The sequence below is a fragment of the Maniola hyperantus genome, chromosome 7 (assembly GCF_902806685.2).
Source record: "Maniola hyperantus chromosome 7, iAphHyp1.2, whole genome shotgun sequence".
NCBI lineage: Eukaryota > Metazoa > Arthropoda > Insecta > Lepidoptera > Nymphalidae > Maniola > Maniola hyperantus.
The window spans coordinates 6154032-6176900 of record NC_048542.1 but is presented as its reverse complement, the minus strand read 5'-3'; the positions used below and the strand labels follow the sequence as shown (position 1 = coordinate 6176900).

Genomic DNA, 22869 nt, shown 5'->3' with positions numbered 1-22869 from the left:
ACCTAAGACACATTTTGTTTATCAGTCGATATCCTTGCACAAACAACAAACTTTTTTCAAATGATAATGTAGATCGTTAAAACGAAATGGTGTGATATATGAAAGAAATCCATAATAATTAGCCACTTTCTGTGGCTGTGTTTCACTTTCCACTCAAAGCTTTAAAAAAAGTTGGTCCTTCGTGAGGGGTGCCATTAAATAAATCACTATTAAAAGTGACATTTCACACGATTAGAAATACCAAACAGTCCATACACCCATCGAATTAATATAACACCAATAGGTAGGTATCTCTCGAATTATCAACGATAACCGAACATAAATATGGCGGACGATAAATTTGAAAATTTATTTCTCGAGGAGTCGGGAGCGCGACGGGACGAGACGAGGAGTCCCAAATCGTAAATAAAATGAGATAAAACAATAAACGAATTACGTATAAATAAATAACAGTTTTGTCCGTGGTTTGTTTAGGTTACAGGCTGCTCCAAGATTAATTGGATTTAATATTTTCTTTTATGACCCTTGGGCGTGTTTTATGTAAGTGTCATCGGGGGACACAATCTGATGGTGTTTTAAATCAATCATATCGACAGGTACTGTTTTTTAATAAATACTATAACTAGAGGATGCCTGCGGCTTTGCCCGCTTTTATTTAAGTTTCCCATGGGAACTCTTTGATTTTCCGGGACAAAAAGTAGGTAGCCTATGTCCAATTGTCTATCCCTGGGATGCAAGCTATCTGTGTGTCAAATGTCAAAATCGGTTGAACGGATTGGTCGTGAACAGCTAGCTGACAGATAGACACACTTTCGCATTTGTAATACTACTTATACTATAGGTTATTAGATTAATATACAGGAAAATATAATATCTAGATTTGTAAACTTTACCAATTACTAGGTAGTTATTGTTTATTAAAAACTTATTTCAACAGTTATTGTTTAGTAAACTTGGGTTGCACAAGCTTTAAGTACCTAACAAAGAATTTGGGAGCCGACCGCCCGTGTTATTATCCCTAGAAAATCTCTAACATTAAGTGAGGAGCAGGCGAACAAAACAGTGTATTTACACTTCTGATCTAATTTTTTTTAATCTGGACATTTTTGGTTCTGATACAACTCTTTTCCAAGCCTAAAACAGCTCAGAAGTTGAGTCTAAAGTTCATGATTTCGATTACTGAAGACAAACCCGAACTTATTTCCAATGAAAACAGCCCAAAAGGGTACAAATTGAGTCCAAAATTCGTGATGTCATTTCAATCAAAAAGGTATAATTTAATTACAGTAAAGTTTCAACAGCTTTCTTTCAGTTTTTAGCTCCTCCTGTAAAATTTTATTTCATGCAATTACACCGTTTTGTTCGTCAGCACCTCAATAGGCTTGAGGAATACTACTATAGTACGCAGAGAGAGTTCTATTTCATATAATGTCTTACATTTTTTTAGCGTAAGTCAAGATTGAAATAAAATTATATTATCCTTTTACATAATTATACGCAATCCTTTTTGCAGCTAACAGATGCATAAAGGAATCGATGAAAAATACATGTCGAATTTTACTTTTCGATTGTCAAAGTTGAACATTACCTCAGTCCATAAAATTTAAACGGAATGTATGGAGCAGCCTGTGTAACAAATGATCACGAAGCGCGCGTTGTCGCCGCGTAAAACGTATAAATTAAACCCACTATCTCAAGATCGGCCGGCCTCACACCTCGCGCGTTATGCGAGCGTGATTTACGTTTTCTCACACGACATCTCCTTAGAGTTATGTTATCCTAGTACTTAAACTTCGTTTTGTCGTACCTAGGTTTAAACTATTGTGTGTAAAAAAAAAACAAACTCGCTTAAATAAATAATCCTAGTCCAATGTTTTCACAAAATTACCTAATTGGACGTTCGTAATCGTTTACAATTGTTTTACATTATCACTTCTAAGTTCTAGGTAGAACATTTAACATTTCTAAATAATAAAATATAGAGTTAAAATAAAGAGAAACTAGAAGAACAACTGTAGCAATACAATAAAATTCTGTAGAAAATAGGAAACAAATGATATTTAGAGTGCACGATATCAATCATTTTCTCCGCTAAAAATAACTTGATAAGTAGGTAATCACTATCTCACTAGGTACCTATATTATAAAAAGAAAAAGTGTATTTGTTTGTTAGTTTACCTATTGATTTGTTGGTTTGTCCTTCAATCACGCCGCAACGAAGCAACGTATTAGCTGTGGTATTAGTAATAATTCAATGCGGATTAGCGTGATTTCTTGCATGGACATAATATACCTAGTTAGTTATATAGTAGAGTGACACAGGCTACTTTTTATCTCGGAAAATTAAACAGTTCCCACGGGATTTTAAAAACGTAAATCCACGCTTACTTCGTTGCGGGCATGAGCTAGTAAAGAATACATTTTACCACTTACCAGAGGGATTTTAACTCTTTATTGGGAGGAAAATTAAAGTAGGTAAGGTGTATAATAGAAAGCTTGGAGACACTGGTCGTGTGTCTTGAACAGAAACACTTTTTCAACTTTCAAATGATCTAGGTACTTAATTTTAGTTTTCACAAACGAACGAGAGCCTTCTTTCTCTACTCAGTGAGTAGGTATACCTAATTTGTAAGTAGGTATCCCATCCCAAACAGTATACCCATATACTTAACGGTAACTGGTTAGGTAATAGGTTGAATGTGCAGTGACGTTGAAATAATTGATGACCTTATTTTCTCAATCATCAATGACGACTCTACGTCTTTTATTAAGAATCAATAAACGGCATCCTTACCTACGTCAAAATGAACGATTCAATCAAGAAATATCTATTATTAAATGCGTCACTAACATTATGTCTATTAACTATAGGTATTCAGATCGAACGCTATTTGAAAGTTTAATTAAAGACTCGTTAGTCGTTCTAAAAGATGAAAATAGGTCTGGTTTGGCTGAGTATGTTGTGGGCTCTTCTCAGACCTGGATGCGTTTGGTAGCTTTAGTTTTAAGTACGTATGAATTATCACCACTATATCATAATATCATCTTACAAATAAAAAAATTTGACAATCAGGAAGCGTAAAATTTTACCAATTCAATTTGAGCTTGAGTTTGAGTTTGGTCAATGCAACTAGAATAATCGCACACAAATAATAGTGTCGTAGGCTTCGGAGACCAATCCATAAAAGAGGTAAAGCCATAAGTGCAAAAGCACAGAATATATAATAATACTACGCAGCAAAAGGCTGAGCAACGATCACGGATGAAAAGAAAAGGTTTTAGGTAAGACTAAAAAACAGTGAAATGCGAATGCTATTTAAGATGCATATAAAATAAGTACCTACTTACCTAGTACCTACTCTTTTTAAAATAATTAAATCTAATTAAAATTACTTCTAGTAGATCTACTCTCTCTCTCCCATTACAATCTGTGCTTTAGGTTTATAATAAAAAAATAATGAATATGACAGCGCTGCTGATTTTATTTTCGGTAACTGATGTCAGCCCAAAAGCAGAGTGTCATAGCTTGAAACTGGCTCGAAAAGACGTGAAGGCACTACAAATGATCGACAAAAATGCAATTGAGCAAACTTTTACTCTAAAATAATTTTTAAAACAATACGCATAAGATTAAAGTTTCTTTAATCATTTTTAGTAATTCGTTTATCAAGAGACTCGGTGGCGCCCTCGCGGTTGTTAAATAAATTCAGCTTGATTTTATTAATGTTGTTACCCTAATCTTGATCTGAGGTAGACATTTAGAAGTTTTATTATTTATATTCGAATTTTATCTTAAATCTGTCGTAGGTTAAAAAAGTTAAACATGTTAACCGTTAATCGTTAACTTGTAAGAAATTAATTTTATTTGGGAATCTGAATGACTAGAGTCTAAGCCCGTTATTAGAGAATCTATGTTAACTCTTCCTAAAGTCCGTGTATTTATTGGGGTGGTAATAAAGTTGTGTATGAACATATTAACTTATTCCCTCAATAAAATTAAGGAGCTGGCGAACAAAACGGTGTAACTGTGCAAAATAAAATTTTACAGGAGGAGCAAAAACTGAATGAAAGCTTCTTCTGTTTATTGAAAAACTTTACTTACTGTAATTAAGTATACCGTTTTGATCGAAATCACAAACTTTCCACTCATTCATTCCATTAGCACAGTTTTGTGTTTTGTTTGAATACGAATTCAATATTAAGTGATCGAAGTAATGAATTTTGGACTCAACTTCAATACAGCTTTAAAATCTATGTAATATTTATATAGAAGCTGACTGACTGACTGACTGACAGCATGCAGATAGCTGTTATGACGTAGACATCCACTAAGAAAGGATTTTAGAAAGTTTGACCCCTAAGGGGGTAAAATAAGGGTTTGAAAGTGTAGTTCACGCGGATGAAGTAGTGGTCATCATCTAGTAATCAATTACAGCACTAATCAACAGCGATTCTGAACGACAATAGTACCGTACAATGTGTCACAATTTCTCAGAATAGCGGCCGGTAGAAGTTTGTAAAAATGTGTTTTACACTTCTATTGTGACTGACCATTGTTATTCACTTCTAACTGCATATAATATAATTATACAACAAGAATCTTCTTTCTGTACCTATTCTACTCCTTCTACAACTCTCACTGGTAGAGATCTCTCATAGAAATAAGTGCTTCCCTGTCCTCTTTTACTCTCTTTGTCTCTTTATTGTAAACTAGCTGAAGCCCGCGACTTCGTCCGCGTGAAATTAGGTTTTTAAAAATCCCGTGGGAACTCCTTGGTTTTCCGGGATAAAAAGTAATTTATGTCACTCTCCAAGTCTTTATCACACCCATGCAAAAAATCACGTCAATCCGTTGCACCGTTGCGACGTAATTGAAGGACAAACCAACAAACAAACACGCTTTCACATTTATAATATGGGTACTGATGTTTCTAGTACAAATTAAATTAAATGAAGAATCAAGATAAATGTGACGCAGTAGGTACCTACCGCACTGTACATGCGGCACATTTACTAGCAGCTCGAGTCAATGGTGCTAACATGGGTGATGCAAAAATAATAAAATAAGCTAGTAATAAAAAATTATTATCACTATTATGCAGGTAGGTGCCTTCTTTTCCCTCGGGTTCGAGAATTAAAATTTCTAAGGGGGCGTCCATAAATTATGTGAGGTGTTTTTTTGAATTTTCTGCCCCCCCCCCCCCCCCCCCCCCCCCCCGGTGAGATGTCGTGAGATTTTATTCAACCCCCTCCACCATCCCCCAATCTCACGTGAGTTTTTTCAAAATGTGGGTTTTATTGCTGAGAGTTATAAGTGTAATAAAAATTTAACAATATAAAATTTAAATCGTATTAGATTACGCTTAAGATATAATCTTAAGCATGTACAATCTGGATGAAATGGACCAAAATAGCATAATTCTTTTTTTTTTGTTTCAATCATAAAAAAAATTGCGTCATATTTGCCGAGACCCCCCACCTCTCTCCAACGTAAGATTAGATGAGATTTGATTCGACCCCTCCCCCCCCCCTTAAACATCTCACGTAATTTATGGACGCCCCCTAATGGCATGAAAATATGAAAGTGGTCAATGCGATTTTTAACTATCCAGAGATTTTAATCCAGTTTCATTTTTGTTACAGGCAAAGCGATCCCGGCCGGACGCGGGCACTGATGTGCGGTAAGTACCTAGTTAATACCTAGCTACCTAAAATCGGAATAAATCAAGTAATGAGGATCTACTAACTACCGATGTCTGAGGCTGCTTGTCCACTGGTACGGAGAAGAGAGGAGCGGAGCTGTACAAATATTAACCAATAGAATTGCATAAATCTCCCACTCCGCTTCAGTGGACAAGGATTTCTAGACTAGTTTAAAAAATCATACATTTTAACGCGGAGCGGAGAAGCGGAATGGAGAAGCTGAGCGGGGAAGCGGAGCGGGCCTAGCTCCGCGTATGGAAAAACTCAAATCACAATCCGCTCCGCTCCGCTACCTAGCTTCGCACCAGTGGACAGGTAGCCTTAACCAATAGGCAACTTAGATGGCCGGTAGATACCTATAATTATCATTATATTGTCAAAAACCTTTCCGCAAGCTCTATAACTACTTACTGTAGGTTTTATCGCAATCGGATGATTGATAGAAACGCAAAAGGGACAAACAAACAAAGATATTTACATAATTATATTATTATTACTTTATTTCTAGTATTATACAGGGTTGCAGGAAAAGAGGACACGATCCCGTTAAGAGGTTATAGTACAGGACATTAGCTATCAAACGACCCCTAAAGTGCTTATGCAAAAGTGTATCGTTTTCGAGTTATTAATTTTTTATTTTTTTCTTGGTAAAAGGGTGTTTGCCACTTTAAAAATTAATAAAAAAAAGGAACAATGTATTTCAGCAGATTTTTTTTTATTTCTTGCTAGTACATATCCTTGATAATAATAAACAGTTATAAAACTTTAAAAAACTTCAAGCATTTTAAAATTACAGCCCAAAAACTGTACAAGTTTTTGATTTTTAAATTTAATTCTTTGAATAACTTGCAAATTTTCTGTAAAAATTACTATGGCACTTATCCTGCAGATTATTTTAAAAACATCTACGTTTCGTTAGGTACCCATTGGTACAAAAAAAATTAAAAAAAAAATCATAAAATCAAGAAAAAATTACACAACAAAGAGACAAGGTAGAAAATTCTAACAAATGCTATTGCCAGAGAATTAAATCAGAATCTATGTAAAAACGAGTTTAATGCAAAATCGTTAAAGATTATTTTGAATGAGGTAAAAAGGTAATATAAAATCAGTCAAGTGCGAGTCGGGCTCGCACACGAAGAGTTCCGTACCTTCGTACAAGAAATAACAATTTTTAATTTTTATGGCAGCCATTTTGTAATTTTTAGTATTTGTTGTTATAGTGGCCATAAAAATACACATTTTGTGAAAATTACATGTTCGTTCGTCCGTCCGTCCGTCTGTCCGGCCGTCCGTTTGTCTGCCAGTGGACTGTATCTCGTGAACCCTAATACGTAGAGACTTGAAATTTTTACAGAATGTGTATTTTTATTGCCACTATAACAATAAATACTAAAAATTACAAAATGACTGCCATAAAATTTAAAAAAAATTAAAAAGTGTTATTTTTTGTACGATGGTACGGAACCCTTCGTGTACGAGCCCGACTCGCACTTGACTGATTTTATGTTACCTTTTGACCTTATTCAAAATAATCTTTAACTATTTTGCATTAAACTCGTTTTTACATTGATTCTGATTTAATTCTTTGGCAATGGCATTTGTTAGAATTTTCTACCTGGTCTCTTTGTTGTGTAATTTTTTCTTGATTTTATGATTTTTTTGTAATTTTTTTATACCAATGGATATCTAACGAAACGTAGATGTTTTTAAAATAACCCGCAGGATAAGTGCTATAGTAATTTTTACAGAAAATTTGCAAGTTATTCAAAGAATTAAATTTAAAAATCAAAAACTTGTACAGTTTTTGGGCTGTAATTTTAAAATGCTTGAAGTTTTTTAAAGTTTTATAACTGTTTATTATTAACAAGGATATGTACTAGCAAGAAAAAAAAACCTGCTGAAATACATTGTTCCTTTTTTTTATTAATTTTTAAAGTGGCAAACACCCTTTTACCAAGAAAAAAATAAAAAAATGAATAACTCGAAAACGATACACTTTTGCATAAGCACTTTAGGGGTCGTTTGATAGCTACTTTGATACCTATCTAGTACTTCACGTACTACACATTTCAAATAATTTATCGGTTCAAAATAAAACTTTGCCCCCAAAAAGTCCACAGCCTCTTTCATATCATAATAAAAAGGGTCCTTAATCTCCATGTAATCCCCGTATTGTCGAAACACAATTGCCGTGAAAAGAGCTACTTAGTAAATTCCCGAATGAGACACTCCCTTTATCAAGAGCTTCACAAATTATCACGCCTCGATCAAAGGAAGTGATTCAAATCCACAATGGGTTTTGTGTTACAGCGTGCCGATTTAGGAACTCATTTTTGAAGATGTTTTGCAATATTGGGCTATCACTAATCCGAACTTTATTAAATGCCAGTTTTTAGGGTTCCGTTAGGATCACTATAGGATCACTTCGTTGTCTGGCTCTCTGCCTGTCAAGACTCCTATCGTGTATATACTTCCCATTGACCTAGAATCATGAAATTTGGCAAGTAGATACTTAGATCTTATAGCACACGTAAGGGGAAAAATCCGAAAACCGTGATTTTGTGGATACGAGTTGTTATTCTAAGGTGGATAGGTACATACATCGCAAAAAAATGATTAAAATGTTACTTAATTAGTATTTTGTTTTTAAGTGGGGTACCTACCTATGACATGAAAGGGCTTTACCCGAACATTCTAAAACAGTTTTGTTTAGTTTTATGCATAATAGTTTTTGATTTATCGTGCAACCTGTCAAAAAAATACGACTGTAGTACGAGACCCTCGGTGCGTGAGTCTGACTTGCACTTGGCATTTTTATGTTAGGTATCTCTAGACATTATATTTAATAGGTACTAACAGCGTTACATTTTTTCAACACTATGTACCTATAGATCCATTGAAGTCGAAGACAAGTACCTAATACCTAAGCCATTTTTATGAATGACTTCGACCGCCTGGATTTAGGTTTTTAAAAAGATCCCCTGAAAACTCTTTAATTTTCTGAAATAAAAAATGGCCTATATAATACTACCTATCACTCTCTATATCCATTCAAAATTTCAAATATTATGTATCATGTCGAGCCGTCACGTTGCTCCATGGATGGTGTGATACGAACAAATGAACACATTTTCGCATTTATAATAATGTTATGGATATTAGTGGAGATGACGATGAGTATTAATTAATTATGACATGAATACTATATTTTAAATTAATAATGCCTATACCTGCATATTGATTAAATGGTAAAAGATAAATTAATATCCTACTCATATAACATGATTTAACATTATAGAAGAATGCACCGAAAGACAATAAATTTAAAATTACAAAACGATAAAGAAAAGAAAAATAGTTCTTGGCATTTAACGAACGGCATTCCAATTTAGATGACACATTTGTTGGGTTAATTAGTGGTTAACACGACGTTCCACAAGTTTTTAAGGATTCAAAAGCTATTTATTTAAAACGGCAGTAAGATGTTTGTGTGTATAATAATAAATCATTTTTTACGCAATTCCGTTCCGTTGCGTGTTATAATTTTTTTACGTTTTGACAGACAGGATTTAAGATATCGTATGACGCGATGTTAGATGTTCAGTGTAGTCTATTTTTATTTTATATATTTTTCTATCCTCGTGATCTATGACAAGGTTTTTAGTTGTTATATGTATATTTTATACTTGGCGAAAAAAAAATTATTTTTATCAGATTATTTATGATTAGTATAAGTAGGTATAGATTATTTCAGCCCATAATTTTATTGATAGGTACACTATTGTTTCATACATATAGGTATTGATATCCGGCACTTACCCATAATACTAAATGTTGTATAAATGAAAGTTGGCCCTTGACTGCAATCTCACTTGGTGGTAAGTGATGATGCAGTGTAAGATGGAAGCGGGCTAACCTGGAATGGGCATGACAGTTTTTATTAAACCAATGCCCCTACGGTTTTTATACGGCATTGTACCGGAATGCTAAATCGCTTAGCGGCATGGTTTTGCCGGTAGGGTGGTAACTAGCAAAAGCCGAAGCCTCCCACCAGACAAAAAAATTATTGAATTAAGACGAGGAAGTTTAAAACGTGGCCAAATATGTTATTTTAACCCTTTATTCAGAATTCCAAATGTTTTGTGTAAAATGGTCATTCGTCGTTTCACATTGTACAAAAAATATGCAATTAATAGAAACTCAAAGTCCGACCCGAATGGTTGACACGTGGAAGCCAAATGTCGGTTATAAAAGGGTCCAGTAAATTTTAGGGATCCATTAGTTAAGAGATGTTAAAGATTAACCAAATTTTAATATACCAAAAACCTCACATGCCATAACATATTTCGTGTGTATACACATAATATTCTGAAATATTTGCGCGATTAATTAAAATTTTAGATTACTCTTCAGACATTGTCAAAAGGCAGTATTTTGACGACATCCATAATATTATATGTAAAGTTTATTAAGTAGGTACCTACTTAGTGTATAGTGCTTTTAAAGCACTAAGCACTTACTTATTTACATAATCTGCTACAGAACCCTTGACTGCACAGTCATCGGCCAACAATATAAATTATGCTCTTATTATTTTTTCTTAACGGTCGGAGTGTGCCAGGCATTATGCCCTTGTCAGAGGGCAGTGAAAGAGCTTATTGTTTTCCTTACATGTGGTGTAGTGCGATGTGCGTATTGGATTAGTAAGAATAATAGTCTCAAATTAAGACTGTTTTTATAAAGATATCATGATTTTTTATCAAAATAGAGAACAACTTTATTACATACTTTATGATTATAATAATTATATAGTTATATTATACTTATTACGAATTATGATGCTCGTATTATAAGTTTTAGTATATTACCTATAGACCTAGAATTTCATGTAATTAAGTTTTACAGTTTTTGCCTCTATGGGCAAAGGTGTGTTAAACAAACATAAAAATTCAGAGCGTCTAAGAACATAAAACTAAAAATGTGACAACTAAGTCATCGCGCCATATGGATTGTCATTCTTTACTCTAGGCCGGCCAACTATCAAAACCTTTGAAGTCTTTTGTTAGACAATTTTAAAACAGTTTTACGATGACTACTGCAAGTAAAAAGAGTCAGTGAAAAGAGCCGAAACATTAAAAAAAGCTTTCAATTAAAAAGATAGTGACAATGCTGCCAACATTAACAGCGATTCCGCTCCGGAGCGTTCTTTTGATATACGATAGTGTTGTTTGAAGGCAACTCTTGAAGTGGCGGCAAAAAGCAAAGTGACACTTGAAAAAGGCGCGAACTAATATAAACAAGGGTTCTTTTTTCTAGACAAAGACCATGGTGTTCGAACTCTTGGCCATCTGATTAATATGTTATAAATAACTACGCATTGTGTTATTCACCAAGGAACAGCTTATTTCCTTCTCACAAGAGCTTCAATATAAACGTTGTTAAAACTATGATATTATTTAATAATTATGTCGCCGCGTTTTTATGACAATATAGTCAAATGAATAATTGATGGCTATTAATCATGCTCGTAATTTGCAATAAAACTAATATTTGAACCGCATAAAACAGTCGGTATTTAGTAAAAAAAAGTTGTCATATCGAGCTATTAGTATACATTTGCATAAATTATATTAATTTGATTACGTAAATTACTACACAATCATATTAAGGCGCGGCGAGGTTTTTAAAATTTATAATTGATCGATTTTTTTTAAGAAATTGGGATGTTATTGAATAGAATAATTAAAAATATGAAATATTAAATATACAATTAGAATGTCGTGAAGAAAGTTATTTCTTCACGACATCCTAATTGTATATTTAATATGTAATAAATCTTGATGTTAATCAAGATTAATTAATTACAATAGCACTTTATCATTTTGGATGTGAACAAGTGCGAAATTCCACTAATCACCATTCCACTTCACTTTCCGACTTCATGACGTCATATCCAGCTGTCGTGTGTGACAGAAAGGGAGAATGATTAAATGGCGCGAGCACGTTCACAGGCGTTGATAACAAGCTAAATTAATCAGAACACGTGTAAACATTTTGTTAGATAAATCCAGTCAGTACATCATAATGAGATATGAAGGGGTCTGCTATAGAGGCATCTGCTATTTGATTTTGGTGATTAGTTTTTATGGTTTATAATTTAAAATAAACAACCCATGATTTACAGTTGGAAATCGTATCTTAATTGGGACAATCTTTTTTATTAGTAGCACGAAACATAGCTCTATAAAAGGTTTAAATAGAGACATATTTCGTAGTGATAGTAGGTAAGTCATAACGTTTTTTACAAACGCTTTAAAAGTTGTTTGTTTGCCTTCTTTCCGCCTCCTTCCGAAATTAAGACATTTAGGATAAGTGATTGTTTATAAAAAGATGCGGCTTGGTAAACAACGGCTCTGGTTAATGGATTTTTTATTTTCCAGTGCTGTGTTAAACCGAGGGTGTTTAGTTTAGGCAGCTTTACGGATAACTGCTTTTAGAATGGGCAGCTCTTTTGATTTGTTGTTTTCTCTTGTTTAAAGGTTATCAGGCGAAGTCAACACCAGTCCGTGCGAATCCGAATCAACGTCTGACTCTCCGCCCTCATTGCTGCAAGATGCCACATTGCCAGCTCTTTTAGTATCAGGGGCTACAACCTTGTTTCAAAATACAAATACTTCAACAAATTCTGCATTAAGTCTGACGACTGTAGACAATCTAGGCTTACCCAGCTCAGAAGTAGAAAGCTGCAGTTTATCGAACGGATGCGTGACGAGCTCTTCACTAGCCGGTCTGGCTTTACCCCTGACTTCGACTGGTGGATTGTGTTCAACAACATCATCGTCAGCAGTTGCTTGGTTGATGAATGAGGATAGCACGGGTAAGAAAACTTCATTTATCTATAACATCTCTTTAAAATTTACTTATGCGCAGTACCTATAGTATTAACTCTCCAGGGAGGACGAACAAGCTGATATTTTTTATTGTTTTTTGTTTTAGGAGGTGGTGTTAAGAGTGAGGTGCGGAGCCCGGGGCTTTGCGAAGCAGACGTGGCGTTATACGGTGAAACGTTGCCTTACGACCAGTCCACACTGCCCTACCAGTATTATAATAGGTAAGTTCCCATCTATAACCACTGGGCTTATGTACCTGTCTCTCATAATAATTATGATATACCTAGGTACAGAATATCATACTTTACTCTTCTTATGTAAACATCTTTATCAAAATTGACGTCATAACGTACATTTCATACAAAATACAAAAGATTTCAATCACTAATTAAAGATATAGTGCCTGATTTCAATGACATAATCCACGTTAGGATTATTAGTTTAAAATTTAACAAGTATTTTTTTGCTATTACTTAGTTAATTCTTAATTTAATAAATGGAACAGAGTTCATTAAATCAGTTTTGTTATATGTAGGTACTTAGATTTGTAGGTTAGGCCTAATAAGATTTAAAGTACCTATTGGACCAGCCTTAATTGATTTTTACCGTAATGATCCAATAATAAAAGAGGTTAACGAACGTTATAGGATTTGTGAGGGAAGCCTGAAAAGAAGGTTTATCGAAAATAATGGTTTAATTTAGTACGGGAAAATTACCTTAATACGTTGATTACTGCAAAAACTGAACGAAACATAATATATAGAGATCTACATAACATAGGTACCCACCTAATAAAATAACACTTAAGTAGGTATATGGGGATTAAGATCATTCGTACATTTTGCACATCATCAATCATTTATTAAGTTTAGTTTAAATTTTAAGTTTACTTTTTAATTAATTAATATTATAAATTAATTAATTACATCTTACAAATTCAACAATTGCCAATCAAAAAGTGTGCAATGGTATCCAATTTGAATAAATGATATGACTTGACTTGACATAGATATATCTATTGGATTAATCTACCAACATGACAAATACATGACTTATGGAACATTTTGCATTTTGGGTTGAATAGTACCTACCTGCCTAATATCGTCATGTTTCGTTTGAATAGTATACCTACAGTGGACCAGAACTACTAAGCAATATCTACTATAATTATTATTTGAAGGGAAACCAGTGATATTTTTAGTTTCACCAAATGTACCAATAAATCTCGTAATAGGTATTGCTACATAAAGTAAAGAAAAGAATAAAAGTAATAAGTTAATAGCATAAAAGTATCAATAAAGTAGCAATAGAATAAAAGTAGTAAGTAATAAGTTAATAAGCTTTGTATAAGAAAGCGTCTAATTCCCCAGTATGCAACAGTATGGAGGCGGCGGCACGGCATCATCGTACGTCAGCTCGACTCTGTACAACCAACCCTACGCCGCGTACCCGCCAGCGCACAACTCTAATAACAGGTAGAAAGCTGCATTAATCGTACTGAAGGTAACATTCGGATCACGGCAGTCGAGAACCCGGCGGTCGCGAACCCGGCAGTCGCGAACCCGGCAGTCGCGAACCCAGCAGTCGCGAACCCGGCAGCTACGGATTGATAGCCGCGGCCGCAGTCGCGGCACACTGCTTTGTAGGGTTTAGTATTTTATATGTACACCTTTCCGATGCGCGCGACTGTTCACGCGCCACACGGTGGCAGCGCCGCGCCGCCGAGCTTCGAGAGGAGTGCAGGATGGTCAGTTCACTTATTTATTTCAGTTCTTTTTCATTTAAATGCCGTTTTATCAGGATCTGATAAGTAGCTTCTGGATGTATATTATGAATCTATTTTATTTATCTTTGATGAAAGTAAAAGCGACATTAATTTATCATCCTCTTCTTCGTCTTCTATGGTCTATCAGATGCTTCACGAGTTCTTGTTTTTGTTTATTGTTCAGTTTTGGTACTCAAAACACGACCGAAAGCATTGACTTCTGCTTCAGTAGACTGCTGCACTTGGCAGTCTCTATCTGTAGGGTCGTGGCGGCGCCGTACAGCTGTGGCAGTGGGTCGCGGCAGTCAGTTGCGGCTGCCGGGTTGCGACTATCATAATCCGAATGCTACCTTTTCTGTTATATTTTATCATTTAGTGTAATTAATTGTCTATAGCGTAACAAAAGATCGAGTTGGTAAAGCGGAATGAAGAGAGATCAAAGCGAGTCTTCTGGCATGCCTAGCCCATTTAAAACTTAAAAATCTTGAATGAATAATGTGATAAATAATAAATTTTGTCTTCAATCCCACCGTAGTCTACCCCCCTGTTTGCACCTCTAATAATTATTTATTTAAAAAATCTGATAATGGTTAAAAATTTCGAAGGAAGGGCAACAACGGTGTAGGGAGTCTTAAATATGCCTATTATTATTAAAAATAATATAGTGAGATTAATCTTTCTATATCTACAATATACATTTTTTTAATTTCCTCATCGTATTTCAGGTCGTCGTGCAAAGCGACGCCGACGTATCTTAGCTATGGCGTAGGCAGCATGGGTACAGTGTCAGGCAATTTCGCCACGCAACCTTCGCCATACGCCTACCCTTCGTACAACGGTGCATTGACGCAATCCTTCCCAAACAGTCAACAGGTAACTTCGTTTACATAATCTGTAGTTGGTAATCAGATGTTGACTCATCCTCAACTATCACGCAATAAAAAAAACTCATTTGTATTTTCGAATTATACTGCAATGTTTGGAATTGGGATTTTAGTCCCAAATATTGAAACGAAGGAATAAATGCAGCAATGAAACGCACTATATTGGCTGGACAATGCATATTTTTGCCCATAATATACCTAATACTTAATATGAGTTATTAGTGAGGTAGCGAAAGCTACCTTACGGTTGCTTTTGAAATGAAACTTCTTTATCCGCCCAAGAATGATTATACCAGGCGGTAATTTTATGAAATTTTTAAATTTTAGCTTGTAGCACTCAGTAAAAATTTAGCTATCTATTAGTGAAAGAATAATTTTCAGAATAACCATTGAAGTTTCACTTATTTTGCTTGTACTCAAAGGATACTACGCAAACAGTTTTATTTTTAGTCTAACCTTCCGACGTCGATGCCATGTTACAAATAAAACGTAGTGATTACATACGCATTAATTACAAATGGTTTTAATTTTTCTGCAGGACTACAGTAGTTATGCGACAGGTTACGCGGACCATAGTGTAGCGCAATACGGCGGTTACTACGCCACCCCTAGTTACTCGCCCTATGTTAGCTCGCCCAGTAGCAGTGGAAGTGCTGGCCATACCTCATACCATCTAGGAGGCACGTTATCAGGTGAGTAGGTATTTAATGATAGTTATATGTTTTAGTAAATACAATAAAATATTTTAAATAACTGGTGGGTAGATTTTGAATATATTATGTTTCAAATACATTAAAAACATAAGATTAACGTAATTTTACCGTAGGTTAATTTTTTTTTGTACTACTGAAATTGTTTCTTTTTCTTAGATTTTCTTTTATAAACAACATAAAGAATGTTTAACAAATCCAATTTAGACACAGCAAAAACCACGGTTTAAAAAGTGTGTCATTACGTCTACTTCTTAATACATTTCACATTGTTTATAGAAGCACTTATTACATTGCATTAAATACAAAAATGGGGATCATTACAATTTGTTAATATAATAGGATTTTAGCTTATATTTTAAATTAAATCTAGTTAGTTCATTTCTAATATTGCTATCTAAAGTTTTTATTTTTTTTATTTTTTATTTGATTTTTTTTTATTGATTAGGCGAGGAATCATGTATGCACTGGTGCGCTCACTCTGTGAATAAAGACGTTATGTCTTTATTCAACCTATGAATAAAGACACTATGTCTTTATTTACAGGGTTATCTAAGAAATTCCACATTTTTTAAATTTAATTTCTTTCAATGTTACCTTTCACGTGACTAATGTTAGCCACGTTACCTTCCAACTACATTTAAATTTTAAACCAGTGTTAACTTGAACGCATCCCAAATTATTTTAATTAGTAATGTTGCCAACTTGTTTGTCAAAGTCAAATGTCAATTTGACGTAGCTTTGTTTATGACTGATGACTTGTTGCTGATGCTTTTATTAGTTATTATGGATATTACTTATTATAAATAAAAGCTGTGTTTGTAAATGGGCTAGGAAATTTGAAATAAAGAGTGTACCAATTAAAATTGGATAAAAAACATTCCGTTCTGTGAATTTCCATTGCGATAGTGTTTGTAGTATGGATAAAGAAAACCAAAACTTACATCCTAGCAAGCGTATCAGACGAGAAGACAGTGAAAATGATAATTTACAAGGATCTTACGATGATAATTCCGATTACTGGCCGGACTCCGAGAGTGATAACGGTAATATGTTTTGTACAAACATTTTTTGATTTGATAAACCTAACCTATCGCCAGAGTGAACTAGAGTGAGGGAACATCTCTTTTTGACCCTGAATCAACGATATTAATATCAAGTATTAGGCTATGGTGACGTTAAATCAAAATCAAGGAAAAGAGGGCTACACAATTAATGTTAGTACATTTTACGCTAGGTCAAATGTACTAACATTTGAAGCCTCCTAGTGACGTCGAAGCCTCGACGTTTTGTTAGTAGTTCCCTATCTGTCATGAACTGTGCTATCGCTGACTACATGAAAAAGTCGCTGAAGACCCAAAAAAATACATACCTACCTACACAAGTAGGTATGTATTTTTTTCACTAAAACGGTACAGACTTTGTAAATTACTACAATGATTATTATTTTGATGATGATTATAGAAACCACAGATAAAATCCATACTAATATTATAAATGCGAAAGTGTGTCTGTCTGTCTGCTAGCTTTTCACGGCTCAACGCATCAACCGTTTTTGACGAAATTTTGTATAGAGGTAGCTTGCAACCCAGGGAAGGACATAGGCTACTTTTTATCCCAAAAAATTAATGAATTCCCACAGGTTTTTTAAAAACCTAAATCCACGCATACGAAGTCGCGGGCATCAGCTAGTATGTAATAAATCTTTATTATTATTATCACAAATTTAGGTCACAACCAAAAACTTTGCATTGCAGCCAAAAAAATCACTTTAATTAAAGATCAAAACTTAGTATCCAAAGTAAGCCATCACTGTTAAGAAGAACAATAATAATACTTATTTTATCACGAGCATGTGCTTGCGACTTCGTATGCGTGGACTACACAAATTTCAAACCCCTATTTCACCATTATAGGGGTTGAATTTTCAAAAATACTTTCTTAGTGGATGCCTACGTCATAAAAGCTATCTGCATGCCAAATTTCAGCCTGATCCATCCAGTAGTTTGAGCTGTGGATTGATAGATCAATCACTCAGTCAGTCACCTTTTCGTTTTATATATTTAGATTAAGAATCTAACTTAAGTTTGCTTTGACCTTACATATCAAGGGTTGGTTATTATTATTAGGCACACATTAATTTTAATTATTCTACAGGACGAATTGAAATGAAATTTTTATTTATTCTCTAGTATAATAATTGAAATGAGATAAATCTTTTGTTACAGAGTCTCCTTCGTCGATGTTGCCAACTTTACCTGACACTCCCCTATCCCCAATCAAAAATGAAGTACACGCAGCTAGTCGGAGATGTAGAGAAAATTCTGGGTAAGATTACTGAAGAATTGTAATGTGATAAGTATCATGGTTAAGCTGCACTGGGCCGGTGTGTCAAAAAATGGCCTTACAACCTTCTCATTCTGAGGGGGAGACCTGTGCTCAGTAGTGGGCCGGCAATGGGTTTATCATGATTAAGTATTATTGGCTTCCTACAATAAATTAGGAAGCTGCTATGTTTTTTCTGTGTTGAGTGTGTAGTAAAGTTTTAAATAAAAATAAATTGCTCATTATATGCTAGACAGTGCCAGCACCCATGTTGCATCTGAGCACAAAAGTATTGACAGCTAGATGATGCCTGTGACTGGTGGGTATTGATGTTTTTTAAAGCCTATGGGAATTATTTGATTTTCCAGGATAAAAAGTAGCATATATATATCTCCAGGCTGGCATACTTCATTAAATGATTAAATTGCTTAAGCAGAGGAGCTGAGAAAAAAGTAACAGAGTGACATTTTTGCATTTAAAATATTAGTATGGTGGGCTACAGCTAAGGCCCAGTACTTTGGTATAAATACATCATCCCTAATGTGTACAATGTTTAGTCCGGGACAGGTTGAGAGGGCATTTCGGGGTATGAGACGGGGGGGACGCCCCATACACCTATGTCACCCCGCGCACAGGGGCTGTTTGGGTATGAGGAGCATTTACTTTCCAACTCCCACCTCAACCTATCACATACTACATATAATTCAAATACATTAAGCATGTTTTCTACTAAGTTTTATTATTCTTTTCAGTGAAAGCACAGCAAGCAGATCACGAGGGCGCGGTCGACGGAACACGTCGTCGTCACCCGCACAACATGTTCCCGAACCAGCGACAGACAGAGTGTTTATATGGGATCTAGATGAAACCATCATCATCTTCCACACGCTGCTTACGGGCACATATGCAACTAAATATAATAAGGTAAGCAAGGTAGTCTACGATTACTATAGATGCACTGATCACCCTCCTGCCAGGCACTCTTATAGTGAGATCTATAGAGGGCACTCTGACTTTGTTTAGACTTAAGACAAATTTAAAACAAGACAGAGCTATATCTGTCACATAAATCTGTCTTGTTCTATCTTATTCTTAAAGTCAAAGTGCGCTCTATAGATCTCAGACTTACACTTTTAAACTTTAAAGGCATCTGGCAGAGGGTTGCCACAACACTAAGTGTTTGGCAATGCATGCTATGATTTCTAATACTATTCCGAAGAAAATAAAAAAAATTAGACTTAATACTTTGACGTAAGATTTTTTACACCTGTATTACCTGTTATCTCCCAAAGCCACCATGATCCAAACTTCATAGTCGCTGATTGTTCCTCCCTGTGTTGGAAACAATAAGCAGAGAAACTTTCAGCTTTTGTAAAATAACAAGGGCACGCACTGGCTCTCTGTCCATTAGGTCAACTAGTTTTGAACCCATCCGGGTCCTTTTTCACAGCCGTGACGCGATTGTGAGCTGAGTCCCTTTGAAAAAGGATCCTAGATGTGCTCGAAACTAGTCTGGCTTACGTCATCAAAACATGCATCTATACTTATAATGGAAATCACACGCGAGTTTAAACGGTAAAAAAAACTGGTTGATGAATTGTGAATTGAGATGATGTATTTATCATAGATCCTAGCTATAGCTTGTAGAATAAAATATGCTATTTTTTATTACTTCTGAGTTATGACTTATTATTTACTACAAATTAATTAAAAAACTGAAAAAATCTATTGTTTCAGGATACACAGCAAATAGTGCAATTAGGTTTTAGAATGGAGGAACTAATATACAGTTTATGTGATATGCATTTCTTCTTCAATGATGTTGAGGTGAGAACAGTTTTTCTTTCCTTCATGGCTAGTTGACTATCAACGTCATAGGCTATTATAACCTTTGGGCTATGACATTACGCTTCAGTAAGGTTAAGTGAATAGATAGTGGATAGGCCATGCTTGTCATAGGGATAATGGATAATGGCTGTTGGAGCTGGAAAGCTTACACTAGTAAGCATAGCGTGGGGCTTCCTCCGGCATGATGGATTGACGATATAAAGAGGGTGGCAGAAAGCTTGCTGGATGAGGAAGGCAGAGGACTGAACAAGGTGGCGCTCACTAGGTAAGGCCTATTTTCAACAGGGGACATGCACAGGCTGATAACCATATCTATACTTAATATTATAAACGCGAAGTTCTGCTCTGTTTTCACGGACCGTCCGTTTAATCGATTTGACGAAATTTGGTACAGAGTTAGCTTACATCTGGGGCCCGATGTAGGCTCCTTTTTTTCGGAAAATCAAAGAGTTGCCACAGGATTTTTAAAACCCTAAATGCAAGTTGCTGACATCATCTATTTGGTACAGAGATATAGTTTCCATCCTGGAGATAGACAGACTTCTTTTTATTCTGATAAATCAAACAGTTTCCATCTAATGATGATCCTGCGATGATTTATGATGATGATGAAGTGAATCCTTTATTTCCAGGACTGTGACCAGGAGCACATAGACGCAGTAGCAGCAGATGACAACGGCCAAGACCTTTCTGCGTACAACTTTGCCTCAGACGGCTTCCACGCAGGCGCCGCTCCTAACACCGGCCTCTGCGCGCCTGGTGTCCGTGGCGGAGTCGACTGGATGAGGAAACTAGCTTTTAGATACAGAAAAATTAAGGATACCTACAATAATTATAGAAATAGGTAATAACTTCAGTTCTTTTTAAAAACTTTTTATTATTTGCTTCTTCGTATGTCGTTCTGTCAAAATCTGAAAGTGATTTAATGGCCTTTCTCAAATTGCAATGGTACTATTGAGGTCCAATTTTGCTGACGTGTGGTTTGGATGGTAATCACTGAAATTAACATAATATGTAGGTACACACTGGACATGGTGTACCTTACAAAATGACAGTTATTTTTGTTAGTAATCAGTGCCTATTTGAAGCGCCTCACAAAGCCTACTGATTTATAAATGATCCTTGTATTGACAGATGTCTTGTCACAAACTTTTGGTTCTGAGTACAGTACGCAGCAGAAAGTAATGTACATCGACCTTTACAAGGAGATAGCAGATTTGTAGAGCATTGTCTCTGTCGTTGAGACCGACAAAACGTCATATAGGTATAAGTGACAGGTACAACGCTCTACAAAGTCATTCTAAAGGCTGATTGATGTACATTACTTTCTGCCGCGTACTGTACGCGTATATGACGCTCACTGCTGCTATCAGCGCCAAAATTGCGAAAATCAGTTTATCAGCGAGGTAGACTGTACTCTAAACCCTTTTCATTCTAAGAGAAGATCCGAGATGATCATTATGTCGTCCCTGGCAGAACACCTCAAATCATAGCGGGGGAATGTGCCATAGCAACATTTCATGGCGTGTCAACCTTAGGTCTACTTTTTCTTACAGTGTTGGAGGTCTATTGGGGCCAGCGAAAAGGGAGCAATGGTTGCAGCTGCGGGCGGAGCTGGAACAGGCGACGGACAACTGGCTGACTCTGGCTTGCAAATGTCTCAACATGATCAACTCGAGGTATGAGGATCATAATACCATAAGAAATTAAATAATCAAAAATTATAAAATTTATTCTTTACACATTTTTTCATTCGTCTAATACCACTTAGAAAGAACCGGCCAAGTGCGAGTCAGACTCGCGCACCGAGGAGGGTTCGTACTACAGTCGTATTTTTTCGACATTTTGCATGATAAATCAAAACTGTTATACATAAAAATAAATAAAAATCTGTTTTAGAATGTATAGGTAAAGCCCTTTCTTATGATACCCACCTTGGTATATTATCTTACTTTGAAAGTTGAAAATACTTATTATTTGTTCATGTACACATTTTAATTTTTTTTGTGATGTAACCACAAATTCACGGTTTTCGAATTTTTCCTCTTAAATGTGCTATAAGACCTACTTACCTGCCAAATTTCATGATAATAAGTCAACGGAAAGTACCCTATGGGTTTCTTGTCAGACACGACAGATAGACAACGAAGTTCCTTTTCCTTTTTAGGTATGTAACCCTAAAAATATCAATGACCACTCTCAAACTCAAAGCATTTCTTCAAATCGGGTACCATCGTACACTTTTTGATTGTCAAAGAATATAATGATGTAGACTCTTCTTTAAACACCTTAGAAATCTCAAAGTTAAAAGCAGCCAGGCCAACTTCTTTGCTTTCAAACCTCCTTGTCACCTCAATAGCTCGAAAAGTGGGTTTGCTGCATTTATGCTGCATGCCCTTTGAATTACACGCATTGCTCGGAATTCTAACTTGAAAAAAAAAAACTTTGCTCTCTTAAGGCGGGGCCGCATTTCAGCAAGCTAATCTAAATTTCATTCTAAAGGTCGGTGTACATTACTTTCGGCCGCGTACTGTAATATCTGTTTTTGCAGGGAAAACTGCGTGAATGTGCTAGTAACGAACACGCAGCTAGTTCCGGCGCTCGCCAAAGTACTGCTGTTCGGCCTCGGCGGAGTGTTCCCCATTGAAAATATCTACTCCGCTACCAAAACAGGTTAATTTTGGATTCAATAACTTAATAGTTTTTGCTAAACTAAACTAAGGCGTTAATTTGACGTCTCT

At 35.4% G+C, this 22869-nt stretch overlaps 1 protein-coding gene across 5 annotated transcripts in view; it reads left to right on the top strand.

Annotated features, from left to right (window-relative positions):
• eya (eya transcriptional coactivator and phosphatase 2) overlaps positions 1 to 22869 on the top strand; it is a 69849-nt gene that overhangs the window by 41002 nt on the left and 5978 nt on the right. For all 5 annotated transcript variants that reach the window (XM_069499886.1, XM_034970217.2, XM_069499885.1 and 2 more), the window contains 12 exons: positions 5644 to 5681; positions 12246 to 12583; positions 12703 to 12817; positions 13967 to 14071; positions 15087 to 15234; positions 15784 to 15937; positions 18184 to 18283; positions 19033 to 19204; positions 20018 to 20107; positions 20761 to 20972; positions 21685 to 21807; positions 22680 to 22801. In XM_069499886.1, coding sequence (XP_069355987.1) covers positions 5644 to 5681; positions 12246 to 12583; positions 12703 to 12817; positions 13967 to 14071; positions 15087 to 15234; positions 15784 to 15937; positions 18184 to 18283; positions 19033 to 19204; positions 20018 to 20107; positions 20761 to 20972; positions 21685 to 21807; positions 22680 to 22801 — 1717 coding nt within the window. The remainder of the gene's footprint in view (positions 1 to 5643; positions 5682 to 12245; positions 12584 to 12702; positions 12818 to 13966; positions 14072 to 15086; positions 15235 to 15783; positions 15938 to 18183; positions 18284 to 19032; positions 19205 to 20017; positions 20108 to 20760; positions 20973 to 21684; positions 21808 to 22679; positions 22802 to 22869) is intronic.